Source organism: Crocodylus porosus, unplaced genomic scaffold (assembly GCF_001723895.1).
Source record: "Crocodylus porosus isolate Cpor-Errol unplaced genomic scaffold, CroPor_comp1, whole genome shotgun sequence".
Classification (NCBI taxonomy): domain Eukaryota; kingdom Metazoa; phylum Chordata; order Crocodylia; family Crocodylidae; genus Crocodylus; species Crocodylus porosus.
The window spans coordinates 7,624,615-7,645,889 of record NW_017728915.1 but is presented as its reverse complement, the minus strand read 5'-3'; the positions used below and the strand labels follow the sequence as shown (position 1 = coordinate 7,645,889).

The 21,275-nt window shown below is 44.0% G+C and overlaps 1 protein-coding gene and 1 long non-coding RNA gene across 3 annotated transcripts in view; one reads left to right on the top strand and one right to left on the bottom strand.

Moving 5' to 3' along the window:
• Positions 1–6,692, top strand: part of LOC109310475 (guanine nucleotide-binding protein G(o) subunit alpha-like) — a 15,841-nt gene extending 9,149 nt beyond the window's left edge. The window contains exons 2-3 of one of the 2 annotated variants that reach the window (XM_019535639.1): positions 4,043–4,264; positions 5,377–6,692. In XM_019535639.1, the coding sequence (XP_019391184.1) occupies positions 4,043–4,230 (188 nt within the window). In that variant the 3' untranslated portion in view covers positions 4,231–4,264; positions 5,377–6,692. Of the gene's footprint in view, positions 1–4,042 lie in introns of both variants that reach the window. The other variant, XM_019535638.1, reaches the window with a different exon arrangement.
• On the bottom strand, positions 1,338–21,275 carry LOC109310476. The gene is made up of 3 exons (XR_002101211.1): positions 21,198–21,275; positions 12,978–12,984; positions 1,338–1,349 (listed from the first exon to the last, which is right to left on the bottom strand). It is a non-coding gene; the product is annotated as an uncharacterized LOC109310476 (long non-coding RNA).

The window sequence follows — 21,275 nt, the reverse complement described above, 5'->3', positions numbered from 1 at the left end:
CAAGCCAGTCTTCCCCTCCACCACAGGTGCTGCCAGTATGGGCTAAGGCCATGGCAAACATTAGGGGGTCCAGACCCACCAGACCCCAGGATCAGGCAGACAGCCCTCACACCATGGTGTCTGCCTATCTTGCTGAGCCTGTGGAGCCCCTGGACTGTGACCCTTTGGACTACTGGGCAACCCGTAGCCCAATCTGGCCACAGTTGCCTGGGAATACCTGTCCTGTCCACCGATCAGTGTGCAAGCGAGAGGGTGTTCAGCATTGGCTGCAGATGTTGTGACACCCCACCGCACCTGCCTGGACCCTGGTCTGGTGGAGCAGCTGGCATTCCTCGAGGTGAACCTCCCGCTGCCGGGGTCCCCGAGTGCCAGGTGCAGACGGAGTGAATGCCGCCTCCTCACACCATCTGGAGCACAAGTTTTGTCTGTCAGCAGTCTAAGGTGCAGTCTCCCCCAGACCCCTGCACCTATCACTGTGAAAATTGGCAGGCTTTGTGGGCTCCTCAGGGGCCAGCAAGCCTGCAGTTTTGAGCTCCCTGTGGCTTTCCACACACAAGTCACAAGAGGTTTTCTCTCAAGAATTTGGGGTGCTATTTCTCTGAACCCCCTGAACCTATCTTGTTGAAAGTTGGCAGGCTTTGTGGGCTCCTCAGGAGCTACCATTCCTGAAAGTTTCATCAAGATCAGACAAGAAATGCCAAAGTTATAGCCTGCTTCAACCTTCCCCATTATAGCCAATGGGGAAGTCGAAGCAGCTTGAATATTCGACTGAGCTTCGACCTCAAGTCCAAGCGGGCCTGCTTCTACTCAGAGCGGACGGCAAATCAAAGCAGGACCCAGTTTAATATTTGACATGGCTGTCAAATCAAATATTACCTGCTCTGCACCGCCCTAGATTTCAGGAGGAATGCAGAACGTTGAGCTCATGTCTAAAGTCTTTAATTATCCTTTCATTTAATCTTCAAGGCTCAGTTACCTGAAGTATTAATTTTTGTTTAACTGGTGTAATGCTTGGTTAAAGGATCAACATGCTCTAAGCAGCTCTGAGGGCCCCCCTTCCCTTTACGCTTTGCATTAACCAGGGAAAAACAGTGGGAATCCACAGTGCAGCTTGGACCACAGTGACCGTGGAGCTAGGCATGGTTTGAAAGGAAATGCTGTTATTGCTTAGCTTAGCATGTTTGTACTGGGTCTGCCCTGCACTGCTTAGCAGTTCCATGCCAGTCCTGTGGAGTCAGACAGCAGCACTGCAGAGCTGAGTATCACCTCCTTGGATCTATTTGTGGTGATACTTCCCCTCTATGCGGCATTGGTCAGACTGCAGTCGGAGTAGTGCATCCAGTTTTGGGCTCTGTACTTCAAGAAGGATGTTAATAGTTTCAAGAGGGTCCAGAAGAGGGCCACTTGTGTTGTTAGGAGGTTACAGGACAAACCCTATGAGGAGAGACTGAGGGACCTGGACCTCTTCAGCCTCCTCAAGAGAAGGCTGAGAGGTGATCTTGTGGCCACCTACAAATTCACTAGGGGAACACAGCAAGGGGTCAGAGGTGCTCTGTTTGCCAGGCACCTCTTGGGGTAACAAGGAACAATGGTCACAAACTAACAGAGAGCAGATTTAGGCTAGATATCAGGAAAAACTTTTTCACAGTAAGGGTGGCCAACATTTGGAATGGGTTTCCAAGGGAGGTGGTGCTCTCCCCTACCTTGGGGGTCTTTAAGAGAAGGCTGGATAGGCATCTGGCTGGGGTCATCTGACCCCAGCACTCTTTCCTGCCCAGGGCGGGGGGGGTCGGACTCGATGATCTGTTGAGATCCCTTCCAACCCTAGCATCTATGAAACTATGAATCTAAAGCAAGAGAAACTCACTTGAATTCAGTGAGGCAGTCGAAACATCTGATGAAGCTGCCTATGACACCTCACGGATCTCTGATTTAGATAGTCTACAACAGGGGTTTTCAACCTTTTTAATAAGCATACCCCCGGCAGCCAGACACAGAGTGGGGGGTGGAGGGAGGTGGTGCACAGCCAGAGTACACAGAGCTGGTGGAGTGGCGTGCAGCCTAACACAGAGCAGCAGCAGCATGGCATGGTGGGTGGTGGCAACAGGGCAAGCTTCCCTGCCCCCTCTGTGTCTGACCAGCTGGGCAGTGCTTGTGTGACCCACAGCGGGGCGCCACTCCTCCCACCCCCTCTTCCCCCGGCCCTGCTCCTGGAACATGGTGGCATGGGGTGGTGGGTGGTGGCGCTCTGTCCACATGCATGTACCCTCTAGGGCCTTCCAAAGTACCCCCTGGTTGAGAACCCCTGATCTATAAGATGCCTTCTGCCTGATTTCAGACTAACGCAGCTAACTACTTTGCTATGCAAAATGGGTGAGAACTGCTTTTCTGATCCTTCATTCGTTCTTTTTTTCCTTGGAGCGATTTTTTTCTTCGTATTGCCAATATGATTCCTGTTAGGAAAATGAATGTTAGAGCCTCCAAGCTTTTCAGTGCTTTAAACCTTTGAGGCCCGTTCACACTACATTTTGGGAGTGCACAGGTCATGTGAGATCAAGATCCCTTCCCTCATTTTCTCCACTCATAATACTACCTTTAAGCCACCCCCTCCCGCCATGGTTGGCCCAGTCTCCTGCAAGAAAGACCCAGCAGTTCACTCAGTGCTTCTCCCTGGTCATCCAGAGGAAGACACTGGGAGGTGATGCAAGGTGTTTCTCCTCTCCTTCCCCTTTTCCCAGTTGCAGAGCTGGACCCATTCTTCCCCTTTAACAATACTAATGTGTAGTCTATGGAGAAAGATGACAACAGAGAAATGTGGGGAAAAAAGGGAGGGATAGTGTAATAGGCAGGGAGGATGTAAGAGATGGGTTCTAGGGGAGAAAAAGAAACGAGAGGTGAAGGGAATAAAAAGAAAGACTAAGGAGTGACAGGAAATGTTTGATCAGAGAAGGACACCACTGAGGGATGAAAGGCAGTAGAAGTTGGGTAATGGTGAAAGGAAGCAGGGTGCTGGAAAGAGCTGGAAGGATGGGTAGAGAGGCGGAGGGCTGAGATGAGGGCATAATCATGGCTTCCTGACCCCAACACAAATGAGAAAGAAGTGGAAATCACCACAGCCAGTAGGGTGATATTGGAAAATCAGAGGTAGTTTGGGGATGTGTCTTAAGTACACAACGCTCAGGTCACATTCAAGAAGGTCGCAGACTATACAAGTTAACAAAATATTCCTGGTGCACTGCTGATCTTCCTGCAGACAAACAGCTAAAATAAATGTTACAACAAAGCACTTTTTATTAAGATCACAATAGTTACATGGCCTAGCACTGCACTGATCCTAGACTTCAGACCCTACTTTTAACAGTAACATCAAAGAGGGAGGACAAAACACATGGATTGTTACTTTTGGAGCTTCTTTGTGATGAATAAATACAATCCGCAAAGTTGACTTGAGTTTTATGTTTTCTGCTTGCTTTTCACCTCATGAACAGCATCAAGCCATATATCTTCCTTGGGTTTTCTGGGGGCCTGTGTGAGATGCAGAGAGTTGTAGTAGCAACTTTCTATATCCTTAAATTAAAGGGGAGAGAAGGGGAAACACTGCTGAATATTTTCCCCCAGCTGTTTGTTCAGGTGTTGGAGTCAAGTAAGTAACAACAAAAGAATGCAAACTCCTCAGCTCACATACAGGAGTGTTACTCTTGAAATTAACAGAGCTAACTGACTTGTGTCAGCTGAGGATCTGGCCCAGAGAAATCTCTTCCCCTTTGAGTTGCTCAGACTGTACTTGTGATGTCACCATCTCACTAGATCTGCAGTCATCCATAGAATCTGCTAGAATGAAGGAGAGGGCACCTGGAACCTGATTCTCTGCTGTAAAACAAACACAGAAAAACCAACTCACCTTTTTAAGCCTTCTGTAGAGGTTGACCGTCTTAGATGATCTTGAAGAGGACAATACAACAACCTCCTCTCGACACTTCTCTTCTAGAGTATTCATTCTTATGCCCATTCTTTCTTTTCCTGTTTGTTTGTCTGTCTGCAGGTCCAAACACTTATGAAGATGCGGCAGCATATATCCAAGCACAATTTGAAAGCAAAAACCGCTCCCCCAACAAGGAGATTTACTGTCACATGACTTGCGCGACAGACACGAACAACATCCAGGTGGTATTCGACGCTGTCACCGACATCATCATTGCCAACAACCTTCGAGGCTGCGGCTTGTACTGACCTTCTCACCCTGTATAGCAAAGCAACTTCTTTGGTAATGATCACAGTGCGAGGGGGAAAAAAGCAAAACAAAACAAAAACCGAATCAAATGAGAAATAAAACATAATAATAATAATGCAAGTTGGTAAATAAAAAGGCATAATGAAAACATATATATATATACATATATATATAAAAAAATCCACAACAACCTTTTTAGTTTGTCTCAAAGAGCTGTGGACAGAACTGATTTCTCTGACAGATCTCAGCCCTTCCTAGCAAAGCTGCTAGTAATAGAAATTGCATCAATTCAATCAGCCAAGAAAACCAATGCTGTCATTTTCTAAATGGTCTGCCCTCATGTTCAGCCTAAAATAGACCATGAATTTTAAAAGAATCTCTTTCTTAAAACAAATAGTGGTGATGTTATTTTTTAACTCTCCTTTGTGTGTTGGGGTTGTGGGAAGGAAAATTTTTCTTTCTTTCCTTCTTTCTTTCTCTCTGCTTCTCTTTCTTTTTTGTATATGTTTCGGGGGTGTTTTTGGGGCAAGGTTTTTTTGGATACAACCATGGGAAACTGTAGGTCAGCTGGTGCCACCCTGAGTACAGGGTTCAGTGGGCTGAGCTTTCAGTACCTCTCAGTTCTGTTCAGCTCTTGTGGGTTTAAAAGGCAAACAAACAAAAACAACAATGGAAAAAAAAGACAACAAGAAAAACAATAAAAAAGTAAGCCACAATATTTTAAGACTTTTTTTAACAGGACGCGGCAGGAAAGCACCCTTACGTAAAAGCTCTTCACTTGTGGAATGTAACTTTGTCCCAAGTTAAAGCACAGGATGGAGAGCTTCAGGCTTTTTTACCAGCGCGGAGTCTGTGAGAAAGAGGAGGGCCCCTAGTAGCGTGCATCCACACACACGCACATGCACGTGCACACACACACACAAGATGGGGGGTGGGAAATGTATTTGCCAGTCCAATTTCAGTGCCAACCTCACTATTAGGGCTGTGGGCAGGGGAGGGGAGTTATAAATATTTTTTTAAACAAGGTTAATCACATTGACCATTTTAATGCTGTTTTACTTAGTAGTGAGGAACACCCCTATTATTTATTTGATTTTTTTAAAGCATTCAAGCCTGGGCTCCCTTTTCTTTCTCTCTCTCTCCAGACCACTTCACGGACTCTCCTGTTGACGTTCTCCTTACCGGTAGCATGACCTTTTGGCCTTTGTATAAGACACAGCCTTCCTTATTGAGTCGATGTATAATGTTCTGAACATGGAATGGTGGCTGTGTTTCCGTAGAATGCTGTAGATCTGGTTTTAGCTGAGTCTTTACATTTAGAAGCTAAATGATTAAAAAAAGAAGAAAAACATTTAAAAAAAAACAACTTTTTTTTCCATGTGCTTTGTAGCTAAAAAAGAGGGAAAAATTCTTCCTTTCACATTCTCCCTTCCCCCATTTCTTTTCAAAAACAGATTTTTGCAACAGTTCTAGGAAGCATTCTCTTCTCAATTCCTCATTTCAATGGGGATGAATTTGCATTTGTTTTCATTTAAGTTCCTTTTCAATTTTCATTTGTGCCCTGCCTTTAAAAACTAAAAAATAAAGGTTTTTATTAGCCTGGAGTAATAAGACCATGCTGTAGTACCATGACAGTGGGTCAGGTATCTAGAAGGGGCTGTCTTTCTGCTTTTGTTTTTCCTAGTTTAATAACAACTCTTTGCTCTGAATTGTCTCTCTCATTCTCCAGGTTTGTATTGAAAAAAGCACAGCTGTCACTGGCCAGTCAATAGTGGCCAAATTATCTAGAGGTTTCCCCCATTTCAACTTTATTTTCTCTGAAGAATACTGTGTATTACATACCATATAGGCTTCCTCCTCTTTATTTATTTTGGGGGTTGATTTGGGGACTTTGGGGAGGGTATTTTTGTTTGGGGTATTTTTTGTTTTGTTTTATTATTTTTAATTTTTAACTCTTTCCAGTGAATGCTTTTTTGTGCTGCTTTTTCCCTCCTCTGAGCCTTCCTTTTAGTGAATGTTTTTTCTCTCTCATGTGGGGATGTTTGTGCTGCAAAAATAATTAAAAAAAAAAAGAAAGAAAGAAATGATTTAAAAATTTTAAAAAACACACACAAAAACCACAAAAACTATAAAAAAAACAGAATCGAATGTAGTGTTTACATTAAAGCCACAGTTTTCATGACTAATCCTTCATCATTTCTACTTTGATTAGTAATCAGATGTCTTCACAGTTTCACTTTTAAGAGTTACCTTTGCTGAAGAAAACCAGTCACACCTGTCTAAAATAAAATGAATAAACAAAGAGGAAACTAAAATATATATATATATAAAGCGCCAGGTCTTTCTAAGCCTTTCTATTACCAATCAGTGAGGTTTCTGTGATATATTAGACACTGCCAATCTCTTTCTCTGACTAATGGAAAATTCATGTGTAGCTCAATAAAGAGAATGTTTGTCTGTATTCCTGGTCTCTCACCTTCTGGTTTTCAGACTACACTTATTTTATAACTGTTCTTCCTTAAATAAGGAGAAAACATACAAAGTGTTGCACCTGTTGGGTTTTTTGCCAAAATATAGCAAAGTACATTTAATTCCAGGTTTCTGGAAAAATTCAACTCCTATTTCAGCACTACAGTAAGCGGCCAAATTTTCAGTATTCAGTATATTTATTGAATGTTTCCTGGTTGCTAAGTGCTTTTGGACTTTAATTGTGGATGCCAAACAGTTAAAAATCTAATCTATATATTTTGGGAGATTGGGAATAGGGGGGCTTTTTCCTTCAAGTAAATAATTTCTAGTGTAGGATCCCATTTGGCAGATTTTCACATATGGACACACCACTGTACCAGCACAGGGTACCATTGACTTCCATGTGGTTCTATACTGGCCTGGAACTATGCCTACACACACAACCTGCAGGATTAATGCTCAGATCAGAAGTGACTGGATGTTGTCATCCCCTGATAGCTGTTGCTGATCTATGCAACATGAGTTTGGTGGTCTCCATCAAGTGGATGTATCACATGAAATGCCACCCACAGTAAGGGCCATGCTGTTGATATTCTTAAACAGAGACTCCAAGGATAGACTGCCCAATGGAATCTGAGCTGCGTTCTGGTCCTCCAGTGCAGGTTTCAGACATAGGTGCAGGAAAATGGAGGGAGGAAGCTTCTGCTGTCAGCACTTTTGCTGCACTGGCATGGTGGATAAAGAAAGAGCATCAGCTTTGAAGTCTGTCACTTGAGAGCCCTTCTGCACCACTGAATGTGATTAAAATACTTAAATTGCCAGTAAAATGGGAAAAGAATACCTACAGCTCCTTTCTGGAGCGTTCTGGAATGCAAGAATGAAAAAGTTCCTGTGGAAGATAGGTATGAATTAGCACTATTTAACAGAAACACAGCTACTGAGAGATCAGAAAAATAATTACAGAATCAGGACTCTCCCAGGAAACCGGCTGCAGGTGAGAAGGCCACAATTCACAAAACATATTCCCAGCTGCTTAACTTTAAGTATCTGGAAAGTACTCACCTGCTTAGATACATGGTTATGTGTTTGCAGGACCAAGCTTAAATATCTAATCTCACTGAATCCTATGTTCCTACTGTAGATTTCCACTAACAGCAGTCTTCACAGCCAACCATGATGTAGATATTCATCTACTAGGGCCTGCATTACAACTCCCAGTTTACTTCACATAGAATGAACTACCAAACAGCCATCACAGGGCTTACTATGGTGTCCAGCTTGGAACATATAGAAACTGGTGATAGAAAGGTAAAAAGTCAAAAAGTGAGCTAGTTTCAGTCCATTCAGCTATCTAGCTGCACATCAAATAAGATGTAAAACCTATATTCCTCCCTAGCCCACTGGAACCATGACATGTTCTGAAGCTCCCTCTTGCCATAATTAATACCTCAAACTGCATCCAAGTCAGAAAAGAGAGTGCTGGGATGTTTATTAGCCCCACCTCTCTCTCCAAAGGAAACAAACGCCCAAACTACAAATTTGGTTGCAATGTGCACAATGCAGTAGATTCAGCAGAAAAATAGCTAAAAGACATAAAATATTTAGGAAAAGAAATACTGGGGGAAAATATCCACTATAAAACAGAAATGATAACTGCAATAACAAAGATGTTCCTATATTTAACTTTCAGTGGCACGGGCATGGGGAAAGAGTTCAATCAGTTAAAGCAGGGCAAACGCAACAGAGGATCTGGTTGAAAGCTAAGTGAATGGCTCAGAAATGTTCAGTAGACATTGGTTTTGATGAACAATGGTAATTGAATTTGCTTAGCTTTGTATCTCTGTCATACTCACTTCCGTGAATAAGCTAGAGATTGAGCTCATCAGCATGAATTAGAAGCAAATTATAGAGAATATTCACAGAAGATCAATATGAAACTTTTAAGTACATATACTTGCATTGGGCATGTTCATCCTAACAGGGAATCAGAAACAATGCTATATGACATACATGTCTAACAAAAACTAACCAACACAGCTTCAGTATCAAACACTGAATTATTTCAAAGGGTTTGGGAACCATTTACAATACAAGAATTTTACACAGAAAAAGTTTGCTGAAGAATGAATACATATATGATCTTTGTTAAATGCACCGTAGAAAATTTGCAAACAGAAAAGAAGCTGAAATTAATTGCACACATTTCTTTCTTCACATAATTAGCTCAGAGGCACAAAACAGGAGGCTGCTGCAGCATTTGAAGTAGTGGGGCTATTTTTTAAACTTCCTGCTCTCCTCTGTTACAGAACACTGGTGGAAGTGGTATTGCCAAACTTCAGACATATTCATGATATAAAGATCCATGTACAGGCATGTTCCAGTCTTGAGGGAGTTCAGAGGGGAAAGGCAGAAAAATTACTTGATCTTTAGCAAACTGGGAAGCTGACCAATTTCAGATGAGACCCAAACAAAGTCTAAGAAAAAAGCAGAGCAGATGAACAAAAATATTTTTGTTACAAGAACCTGGAATGCAATAGTCAACACTGAAGGAGCCCTTCATTTGTCTCATCCAGTGGTAAATAACCCAGTCAACTCACAAAAATGAGCATGAATTACCTCTTTGTAGAGGAGTAAAACAAATCAAAGCAAATGCACTTCTTTTTTTCCAGGAAAAGTCCTCTGTTCTGCCTTTCATTACAAGGAAACAAACATCCTAAGGCCCTGTTCACAACAAGACATTAATAATAACTAGCTGGTATGAGGGCCCTACAGCAAGCCATTTGCTAGGACACTTGAACTTACCATATGAGCACAATGCCTACATCCCTGTATGAGTCATGCCAGGTGTTTCACAAGACGACATTGACAGCCTCTGTAATGAGGCCTTGAGCTCAGATCAAGAGGAACTGTTGTTCAACATTAACTCCAGACTCCATAGACACTGACTCCAGCTCTGTGATGGGCTATTAACCTGTTTACACATAACCCAGAATTGGCTATTGCAGTTCAGAAACAGAGTCATCTTAAATCCAGCTCTGGTTGGTTACATAAAGACAGAAGCAAATTAAATCTTTCTTAAAACTTGAATGAATGAAGCTACCAAGGATTCCTCAAGTCTGGTAGAGAACTGACACCTCTATGGCATAGTGCAGTCTACCAGTAGACAGGAAATCACAAGTCATGCACTTACATTAGTGCTTCCAGCCTTCCATCCTGTAACACAGCACTTCACATTTGGAAATGATGCCAAAGGCCTGCTGTGAGGAGTAGAATTAGGCAGGCCCTATGGAAAAGATACATCAAGAGAAGCAGAATGCAACTGCTTAGTAGGGCTGTGCGAAGCACAGTCCCTGATTTGATTCAGTGGAGATTCGGCCCGATTTGGTGACTGAATCTCCAGATCTGAATGAAATCAGAGGACCCTTTCATCTCTCTGAATCAAATCAGAACCCTCTGAATCAATTCAGAGAGATTTGAAAAGATTTGGACATAGACACAGATTTAAATGTTTTTTCTATATAACTCTAGGTAGCAGGGGCTCGTGAATGCTGTGATGCTGGGGCGCATACAGTGTCCCACAGAAGCATGGCGGGCTCCCCAGTGCGCTTGGCAGCAGACCTGGAAGCAGACCAGAAGCACTTCTGGTTCATTTCTGGGTCTGCCAGGGAGTCAGACACTGGGGGGACCCCCACACCCTCCGGGCTTGGTGACTGGTGCCTCCTGGGTCTGGGGGGGGCACCCAGGCTCCCCCCATGGATGATTGCTGATCTGGGGAGGTGTGGGGGGGCCCAGTACACTCCCCAGCAGACCCAGAAGTGAATCAGAAGTACCCACAGACCCGAAAGTGGACCAGAAGGACCCCAGAATTGCAGCGATCACAAACCATGCCTGCTACATCAAGTTATGTAGAAAAAACTTCTAAAGCTGTGTCTATGTTCAAATCGCTGATTCTTCAAATAGCATCAAATCTTCAGATTCAGATTTGGCCAAATAAAATCAGGGACAGTGATCCGAACCAAAAAATCAAATCACTGTCCCTGATTCAGGCCAAATCCAAATCAAATAGGGCCTGCTTCACACACCCCTACAGCTTAGCCACCACAGTATGGCATGGTGCATATGGAAGTTCCAAATAGTTTGCCAAAAACCATCTCAAAGAATTAGCACAATGTAAAAACAACCAGTCCTTTCCACAGGGTACCTACAGTTCAGTTAATTCTTAGCAAATCAATTAATTAATGGACTTTAGATTGGGCTGTTAGCATACATGCACCCTTAAAGTTTTCAGCATTGCTGGAAGAAACTATTCCAAATAGTGCACTTGAAAACGGGATCAGCAGCATAAACATTCCACTGAGCCACACTAACCTGGGGAAACATGTTATAATATTCAGCATAAGTTCACCTAGATGTAGACATTAGAGGCAGGCCAATTGTTTAATCAGAAGCAATTACAGGTGATAAGAGTCAGCTGTAATCAGTTATTTTACAGACAAATGTCAAAAATTGAACTTTTAATTCCTCCTAACTGACTTTTCTGTGTCTGCTTGACCAGCAGGAATTAAATCTCATTGAAAGTCTTGTGCTGGGAAAGACCAACATGGTGTAATTTTGTAGAGATTTTGGCCAAAACTTTTTTCCTGTCTTCTTTTTGCCTAGATTCTCAGCCTCCAGGATATCACTAATTTGCATCTGGGGTTCAGAAAAGCCTGTTTCAAACTAACCCAAAACCGAACTAAACACTGGATATGTGGATATATGGAAAAACTAAATGTTTCTTACCTTGGTTTCTCTGGGAAAAAACAGATTATATTTAACAGTGAGCTGTAGCAAATCTGAAATGAATTTCATGTTTGAAACAAAACCCCAAGGCATGTACATTTCACATGGTTTAAGGTTTTGAGTTTCACATTATTATAACTGTAACTGTGCTATAAGATGTAAATCAATCGGTCACAATGTTGTAAAACTGAACTTTGGCTCCACAGCAGATTGCACTGCTGTCTATTAAAAACTGTCTTAAATCTCTGTTTTTGCATTAGGAAACAAAATGTTGAGATGAAGCTTTGGTTGATATGCCCTCCTACAAAATGCTATCTGAATGGTACTTCCCACATCTAGGTGGGATCAGAACTATGCAAATAGCTGTTCCAACAGGCAGACAGCTAGATACTATTTTGTAGGACACTAATACATACCAAATAAAGCTCTCATCCTGTGTTGGGAAAGTTCATACTTTTGGTACAGAACTTAGGCAGAAGGCAGGGCAGGTTGGCACCTTTGGGCCAGGTACAGACATTACACTTTTATGCTTGATGTGTTAAATATTGCAGTTATATCAGCTTCTTTTTCACTGAGCTACAGCATTGCCTCTCTACTCTACTTGAGCATCTTTCAGCTGGTTTCTTTGCTACTGATTTAAACTATGCCACTTACAGAAAACCATGTAACTTGATTCTGCCTCAGACTTTTGGAATGTCTGTACCTAGCCTTTGCAACAGACTACTCATCGGATACTATTACATGGAACTTGGCTTTAATTCAAAAGTGCATTATTATACAACTGCTTCTCTAATTCATTCTATGCATCTCACTAGGATTACCAGTTCATTCTGTCTATGCATTTCTAATACCTTCAACTAAGTAATATTTAAGCATCCAAAGAGAAATCAAAATGTGTACCTCCCACCACTCTGATCTCTTTTCATCTGATGGCACTTATGCTTTTGGCATAAGTGGATAAAACACCCCACTACACTCCATGAGGAGACTTGTTACAGCTGGTGGAAACATTTCAAAATGTTGGTGAATAAATAAGGCAAGGAGGGACTGTGAATATTTTTGTAAGAAAATAAATGTTTTCCATCTTATGATCAGCTCTTATAGTGGTTTCCTCAAAGGTGGCTGAATGTGATGCTAGCCACATTTCTCCCTTCTTTACCATTGGCTTCCAAAACTGGTAGGCCTTAACCACACTAGCCAATGGCCAATGGCCCACCTGGGCTTAGGTGGACTCTGAACTAAGCCATAAAACGCAGAATGGTTCAATGATGGTCCTTCATGCCCACGCATACCGAGCAAAAGGAGAACAATTTTGAACCTTTCCCTTATAAGCATGTCCCAAGAAAATAAAACAGTTAGGAGATTTCACTTCTTCCAAAGTGTGTGTGGAAAGTGGTCAGTATAGATCTACCTCTTGTTGAACGTTGATCATAAGGCATAGGTCCATCTGATACAAATGACTGAGCACTCCCACATACCCAAAAGAAAGGTGAACCCTTCCCCTCCCTGACTCTCTGCAAATATATGGCATGGCCAATTTATTACCAATCCCAAATTTAACAGCTAAATCTTGTACAGATGAACAGTTCTTCTTAAAAATCTCACAATATTAATATCTCAAGATCATATCCTGACCAAATGAATACAATTGTTTCTGCGAAGACTTGTCTGAAAACTTATTCTTGAATGTGAGAGTCAAAATCAATTAACACGTTTCCATCCTAAACAGGAATAAAAATCAGCAGCAGGAAGCAAGATACCATCCTGTTTATAGGCATTTCATATTCATAGTTGAAAACTATCCAGAAAGATCATCTCCAGAAGTAAAAAGCAAGCACAATACAGAAAACTGGCTATGAATATTTGACTTTGATGAATAAAGGTACATAGGAAGGAAAAATGTTTTTCATTTTAATTGTAAGAATATTTTCTGTGGCTCACACCCCTTCTGACTGCTTTGCCTGGCACCCACAGGGGTCTTGACTCAGCAATGGAGAGACAATACTCTAAAACCAAGTGCCAGCAAAAGCAAGGAGGAAAAGTGTGTGCAGGAAAAAATAAACTCTGGGTATTTAGAAATCAGAAGCAAGCAGCACATCACAAAAAATCAGGACTAATATTGAAAAAGAGAGTAAAGGAACTGTTGTGTGTTAAGTATTCTTACATCACGTATTTTCTGTTCCTTAAAGCTTAACTTTTGGTAAACAAAGAAGAGCTTTTCCAAGATATATCAAAAGAAACCAGCTTAAAGGTGCTGGAGGACAAAAAATCCAGTCCTCTTCAGGATGCAAATGCAAGATGTACAGATTATTCTGTTCATCTGAAGGAAATAATGGCACATGGTTCATCTACAATTGTGCCATCCTTTTCTTTAAGCTGGTATGTCATAGGCCAGGGGTTGGCAGCCTACATCCTGCAAGCCAGATATAGCTTACAGAACCACTGGATCCAGCTTGCAGAACTAAGGGAACTTTGTCAGCAGAGGGGCTTCACCTGTGCTGTGGCCAGGTGGCAGGTAGACAGCTCTGGGTGCTGGTCTTCCATGGACCTGAGCTGGGCCATTCTAGCCTGCCACCCAAAAAGGTTTGCTGACCACTGTAATAGATCAATAAACTCTTGTTTGTAAAGTCTGCATCTCTCACGCCTATGTAAAGGATTTACTTTCCAGTGAGGGATAATTTTGAATCAGCTTCAGGTACTGAATGCTACAGTCCCTTACCAAGTATAGCAGAGAGGCAATGCTGTAGCACAGTGAAAAAGAAGTTGATATAACTGCAATATTTAACACATCAAGTGTATGCATTACCAAGGCCTGTTCTGCCTTAAACAAGGGCTGTCCAATGTCAGGGCGGCTGGGGGCTGTAAGTCTGGCAGGCCACAGACCCAGGGGCCACATGCTATGTGGGTGAGGGGGCAGGCATCCCTTGGTTTCCCCCACCATTGCACGGGCTGTCCAGTACATCCCCCTGCTGCTCACAAAACACAGGCATCTCAATTCCCTCCCACCCCACCTTCTCTTAGCTGCATCCCAAGTGCACAGTGATCCCTCCCCTCTCCTCCCCCCCCCCCACACCTGCAGTGCAGGCATCTCAGCTTGGCCAGGCAACTCAGACACGCTAGGTGGCCAGGCAGAAACTCATCCAGGCTGCAAGTTGAATAGCTAGAACTAGACAGTTAAATTACAGCTAGAACAACCTAGATTTATTCCTTTGCTGATTTCTGCTCAGTGCAGGGTGTAGAGGCAGGTTGCACATTAAAAAACTTAATATAAATCTCCAGTTTCCAACCCCAGCCCCACAAGGTAGCTGGTCATGTCACCCTGCCCTATTTTATTAACTACTGAAAAAGAAAATGTCCCACTGACAGAGCTGGTCCCAAATTAGGACCTTCATAGAGCCAAGCTATGGCAGACTTAATCTGGGCCTCATGTAATATTGAATGTAGTAGGCTTGCAGATACCTGCAACTGTTGCAAAGAGGGGGTCAGTACTAGCTCTAGCATCTGTAGATCATTCAGTGCCTATGTAAGAAGCATTCAGAGACTTTGATCTTTCTCATCCATGACAAGGGAAAACTGTGCAAGGTGATATTCCTAGAGTAAGAATAGAGCTACTTCTCTCAGACAGGTATAACACGCAGCATTCAGGATTCTTGTTCATCTGAGCTTCCCCATTTTCTATGAGAGCTAATGTAGATTTCCCAACAGGCAAACATGAAGTCAAGCAATGAAATGTATCCCAAGTTTCTGATGCCTCAGGAGAAGTTGTCAGCAACACTAAATGATTTATCAAAAGGCTAATACCCCAATGGAGTCATATTTGGTCTTCATTCATTCAGGTAGGAAGTCACTTCTGAAATGTAGGTGCTGGGGTGGGTTTAATTTTCAGCCTAATCCAGTGGTCTCTGAAGAGTTCAGCTTTTATCACATACAGTGAGAAGTATGCAACCACTTCTTTCTATTGTCACTGTGGCATTGTCATCCCAAAGTTCAGTTACTGTTTGAATGCCAAAGTTCAAAATCTTTAAACATCTTCCACTGTTTATGTAAACTCACCAGCAATGCAGTCAGCTCCAAAGACAATGTTCTACACCATATATAAAAACTGCAAATTCATGCCTCTACAATGTAACTTTTAACATCATGTCTCCCTTTCCTGGTCATGCCCCTGCAAAATTATTGAGAAAAGAATCACCAAAAATTATATTGTCATCAAAATCACCTGTTTGTTGTTTGTACCTTAACTCCAAAATTATTAGATTAAACCTCATCCTAGTTCTCAGGGTCTGTCACTTGTAGTTGAAGATGATTCACAAAGGATGACTTATGATGGCAACAGGACTGAAGAATAACTTTATGCTTAAACTACTTTATTTGGTTTCACAGGTCAATACCCCGTTCTGCCACAGACTCCACATATGACCTTAGGTGAGTCACATAATTTCTCTAGGGCTCAGTTTCATACCTGTAAAATGGAAATGATCATTTTTCCTTTTAACTTTGTTTGCTTGTTTAGCTTGGAAGCTCTTCAAAGCAGGGACAGGATTAAAAGGGATCCAGTCTTGATCCTGCAGCAGTAAAGATTGTAGTAATGGGTCTTGAAATGATCACCAGCACCTACTGTCCCTTGTGCAAAACTGACTGCTTCCTGTCCCTCTTGCACATGTTGGTCAGCACTGTGGAATATATGTCTGAATTCTGTTAAATAGCAGGGATGGATCCAGGAATGTAAACCACAGAGAGACGGAATGGTTGAAATTCCCCTCCCTATAGCATATTATTGTTATTTGGGCAGTCCATATCAAATACAATGTGCAGAGGTGCCAGATGATATGTGTGCACACAAAGCATAATTTGGTGGCCATATAGTGCAAAGAATGTAATGTGCCCAGTTCAGGCATCCAATTGCTTTGTTGTGGATCTTAAAGCCCTTAAGAAACTAGAGTAGTTAGGACTAGATCAATAAAAAAGACCTAGGAAAAGACTGAACTACCAAGTGTCAGGCCAGATCATAGGAAAACTGATCGAAGCTCTTTGTGAAAGATGAACTGGACCAACAGACATAAAGCAGTAGAGATGAGAAGAAGTACTGTAATTATAATTATACACAGAGGAAGAGAGTCCCTGACCTGCAGAGCTTACCATTCAGAGAGAGAAAGAACAGAAGGGGGAGACAAAAGTGATACAACTTGCTGAAAAGCAATGTCACAAGGGGGCAGCAGGGCCTGGAGCAAATTTCTGTTCCTCTGACTCTTGGCCCAACACCTTTCAGCTGGCCCAGGCTGCCTCAACTGCAGGAGATGGAAGAGACATTACCCAAAAGATGAACTCTGCCTGGGTGTTTCAGTCTCGGAGACAGAAATTAAACAGGGAAGAAAGACCAGGATCATTGCATTTTGCATTCAGAGGACTTTATTCTGCTCCCAGCTCCATGGGACACTGGTGACGCATGGGAGGTGCACACAGGTGCACCCCCTGAGCATGCTGGTGCATTCCCTATTAAAAGGCACCACTGACACTGTCAGCAGTGGCTATGGGCAATCACCGCTCACCATCCCCCCCATCCCCTGCTGCTGGTGGCATCTATAAGTGGATGCCGACCCCTGGTTGGAGCTCACCACCCGCAATCCCCCTGCTGCCAACACTGCCAGTGGCGTCTGCAGGAGCTCACCACCACCGTGCCCCCCCAGCCACCAGGGGCATGAGTCATGCATGCCATGGGGAGTATCTTCCACTAAAGGAGCTGCATGAAGAAGGAGGCACGATGACCCTCCAGGTTCAAAGAGCTACCTCAAGATGCACTGACTCAAAGGTATAACAGCAGCTGGGCAGCAGCAGCTTCTTGCTGCTGTGCTGCCAGTGCAATTACACAGCTATGATAGCAGCTGTTATTTTTTGCTTCCATTCTCCCCCAAATCAGTGCCCATGCTGCCCCAGTCTCTCCACCCTAGTTATGCTACTCACTGATTGGAAAAGTATATTGTAGCAAAAAGTAACCGATGCTCTTGTCAGTATACTTTTATTGAAAATAGTCTGGAGTTGAATCAATGGATCCCACAGCAGCACTGGGCCACTGCCTGCATTTCTTGGAGAAGTTCAAAGAAGATGAATTTCACTGCTTTTCCATCAGCCTTCAAGCCTCAAGGTCTACTATGATCCTGCAGCACAGCTGGAGCTGAAAGAGAATTATGTTCTATGGGACTGCTTCAGCAAGGGGCCTCTCACAGATTCCCAACACTTCAGACAATCCAGAGCCTCGGGGTAGGGCAGGGCAAGTGGCCTCCAAGGGCCTGTCGATCCCTCCATAGAATCATTGGAAGGGACCTCAGGAGGTCATCCAGTCCAACCCCCTGCTCAAAGCAGAACCATCCCCAACTAGATCACCCCAGCCAAGGCTTTGTCTAGCCGGGTTTTAAAAATCTCCAAGGATGGAGCTTCTGCCACCTCTCTGGGTAACCTGTTCCATTGTTTTACTACTCTAATAGTGAGAAAATTCTTCCTAATATCTAACCTAAACTTCCCTTGCTGCAACTTGAGACCACTGCTCTTTGTTCTGTCATCTGCCATCACTGAGAATAGCCTACTTCAGGGGTGGGCAAAATGTGGCCCGTGGGCCAGATGCAGCCCGCCAGGCCATTCTATCTGGCCTGCAGGGTCCCTAAAAAATTTTGAAAATTAATATATATCTGCCCCTGGCTGCCTGTCATGTGGCCTTCGGGGGCTTGCCAGAACTCAGTAAGCAGCCCTCCGCCCAAAATAATTGCCACCCCTGGCATACCTCCATCCTCTTTCTACCCCCTTCAGGTAGTTGAAGGCTGGTATTAAGTCCCCTTTCAGTCTCCTATTCTATAAACTAAATAAGCCTAGTTCCCTCAGCCTTTCCTCATAAGCAGGGACCTGGGTTTTCCATTTCCCATGGAAAAACAGAGTAAAACATGGATTTGCCCCCTTATTGGAGTAAAATACGAATTTCTCTTTTTAGCGGAGAAACCTGTGGATTTTGCTGTTTTGCAACAACCCCTCTGAAGCCTGGCAGAGTTCTGGCCTGCAGGGGACTGGGAGGAAGCAGGAAGGGGTCAGGCAGGTGGCACCACGTGCATGTACGTGGCCCCAGGCAGCCTGGAGAGCAGCTCCCACAGATAAATTGTGGGGAAGGATTGAGGCCCCCATAGAAAGGGAGGCAGGGGGGAAGCTGCGCACGGCAATGGCTAGGACTGCTGCCCAGCTGGGCGGTATGTGGGGCTTGGGGCCCAGGGCCACAATGCACAGCTGCAAGGCCCCAGCAGGGAAGGACGAGGCCACCAGCAGCTTGTTTGAAAGTGGGGGAGGGGCCAGATTCCCGCTGCCCCATGCACTCCCTGGGGGTAGGGCAGTTCTGCATCCCCCAGTTCTGTGCACAGGGCAATTTGTCCACATCCTTTCTGTAGTAGCGGGGCCCAAAACTGGACACAGGACTGCAGATGTGGCCTCACCAGTGCTGAATAGAGGGAAAGAATCACTCCTCTTGACCTGCTGGCAACACTCCTACCAATGCAGCCCAGGATGCCGCTAGCCTTCTTGGCAACAAGGGTATATTGCTGGCTCATATTCAGCTTATTGTCCATTGTAACCCCCATGTCCTTTTCTGCCAGTCAGCTCCCAGCCTGTACTTGTACATGGTATTGTTCCATCCTAAGTGCAGGACTTTGCACTTGTCCTTGTTGAACCTCGTAAGATTCCTTTTGGACCAATCCTCCTATTCGCCTAGGTCACTCTGAATCCTAGCCTTATCTTCTAGCATATCTTGCATCAAAGTGCATCAAACTTGCTTAGGGTGCACTCTATGCCATCTTCCAGGTCACTGATGAGGGCACTGAACAAAACCAGCCCCAGGACTGACCCCGGGGCACTCCACTTGATACTGGCTGCCAACTAGACATCAAACCATTGATTATTACTCACTGAGCCCAATGCTTCAGCCAGTTTTCTGTCCACCTTACAGTCCATTCACCTAGCCCGTACTTCCTTAGCTTGCCTGGGAGAATGTTGTGGGACACTGCATCAAAAGCCTTGATAAAATCAAGGTACACCACATCCACCGGTCTCCTCACATCCACAGAGCCAGTCATCTTGTCATAGAAGGCAATCAGGTTGGTCAGGCATGACTTACCCCTGGTGAATCCATGCCAACTATTCCTAATAACCTTCTGGTCCTCCAAGTTCTTGGAAGTGAATTTCTTGAGGATCTGCTCCATGATTTTTCCAGGGACTGAGGTGAGGTTGACTGGTCTGTAGTTCCCTGGATCCTTCTTTTTCCCTTTCTTAAATATGGGCATTATGTTTGCCCTTTTCCAATCATCCAGGACCTCTCCTGATCACCATGAGTTTTCAAAGATGATGGCCAGTGGCTCTGCAATCACATCAGCTAACTTCCTCAGCACCCTCAGGCATATCCCATCTGGCTCCATGGACTTGTACATGCCCAGCTTTTCCAAGCAGTCTCTAACCTGTTCTTTTACCACTGAGGGCTGCTGACCTCCTCAAACTGCACTGCCTGGTGCACTAGTCTGGGAGCTGACTTTGCCTTGTGAAGACTGAGGGAAAAAAGGCACTGAGCACTTTAGCCTTTTCTGCATCCTCTGTCACAAGGTTGCAACCCCCATTCAGTAAGGGCCCCACACTTCCCGATCCTTTTCTTGCTCCCGACATACTTGTAGAAACCCTTCTCGTTACCCTTCACACCTCCCTTGCTAGCTGCAATTCCAGTTGCACTTTGATCTTCCTGACTTCATCCCTGTATGCCCCAGCAGTGCTCTTATACTCCTCCCTAGTTATTTGTCAGTGTCTACTTCTTATAAGCTACTTTTTTGTGACTTGGTTTACTGTAGAGTTTCCTGCTAAGGCAAGCTTATCTTCTGCCATACTTGCTAGTCTTCCTGTGCATTGGAATGGTTATTTCCTGCACCCGCAGTAAGGTTTCTTTGAAGTACAGCCAAATCTCCTGGACTCTTTCCCCCCTCAGTCTGGCTTCCCAGGGGATCCTGCCCATGAGTTCCCTGAGTCCATCACACATCTCCAGTTAACCTGGGAAGAGTCCACCTCATTTCTGGTCAGAATCTGGCCTAAGGGGTTAATTGCATCTCTGTGACTGTGTCCCTACATGCCACTGATTTATGATGGACTGCCTCCCCCCCACAACAAGGTGCCCACTCTGATCATTATTCACTGACTTGGCAGCAATTTTAGCATCCACCAAAGCCAACAGCCTCTCCCCTACTGGGCTGATTTCAAAAGTGATGCAAAGAGCTCTGGGTGCTAGAGAACAAAGAATTGTGTCCTAATCACCTGACACTCTCTCTCTCGGAGCCTCTGCTTCAGGTTTATTGGCAAGAAATGGAAGAAGTTGCCAAAGTTAACAAGAATTTTCTACATGTCTGTTTCGTAACACTACTTCTGACTCAGCAGCCCAAGCTGCAGCAGGCTGCAGAACAGCACTGGTCTCTACCTCTTCCTTGGGAACAGCTCCTGGATTAAATGACAGAGACTGCACAGCACTCTGGGGATACTAATGATGTGTCAACATTTCCAATGGCTTGGTGACTCAGCTGTTAAAAAGCTGCTTAATGCAGAAGGTTGGCAGAAAGTCATGACTTGAGACTAGTTTTCTTACCCAAACTAAGCAAGCATGCCTTGGAGGATTTGGGTTCAAGACTATTGCAAAGAAATAATTATTTTCCACATGAATGTTGCATGCCTCCCAAGGCTTGAGGGACATGGTGACCACCCACAGGTGGCAGTAGTGCTGGCAGCAGTGGCA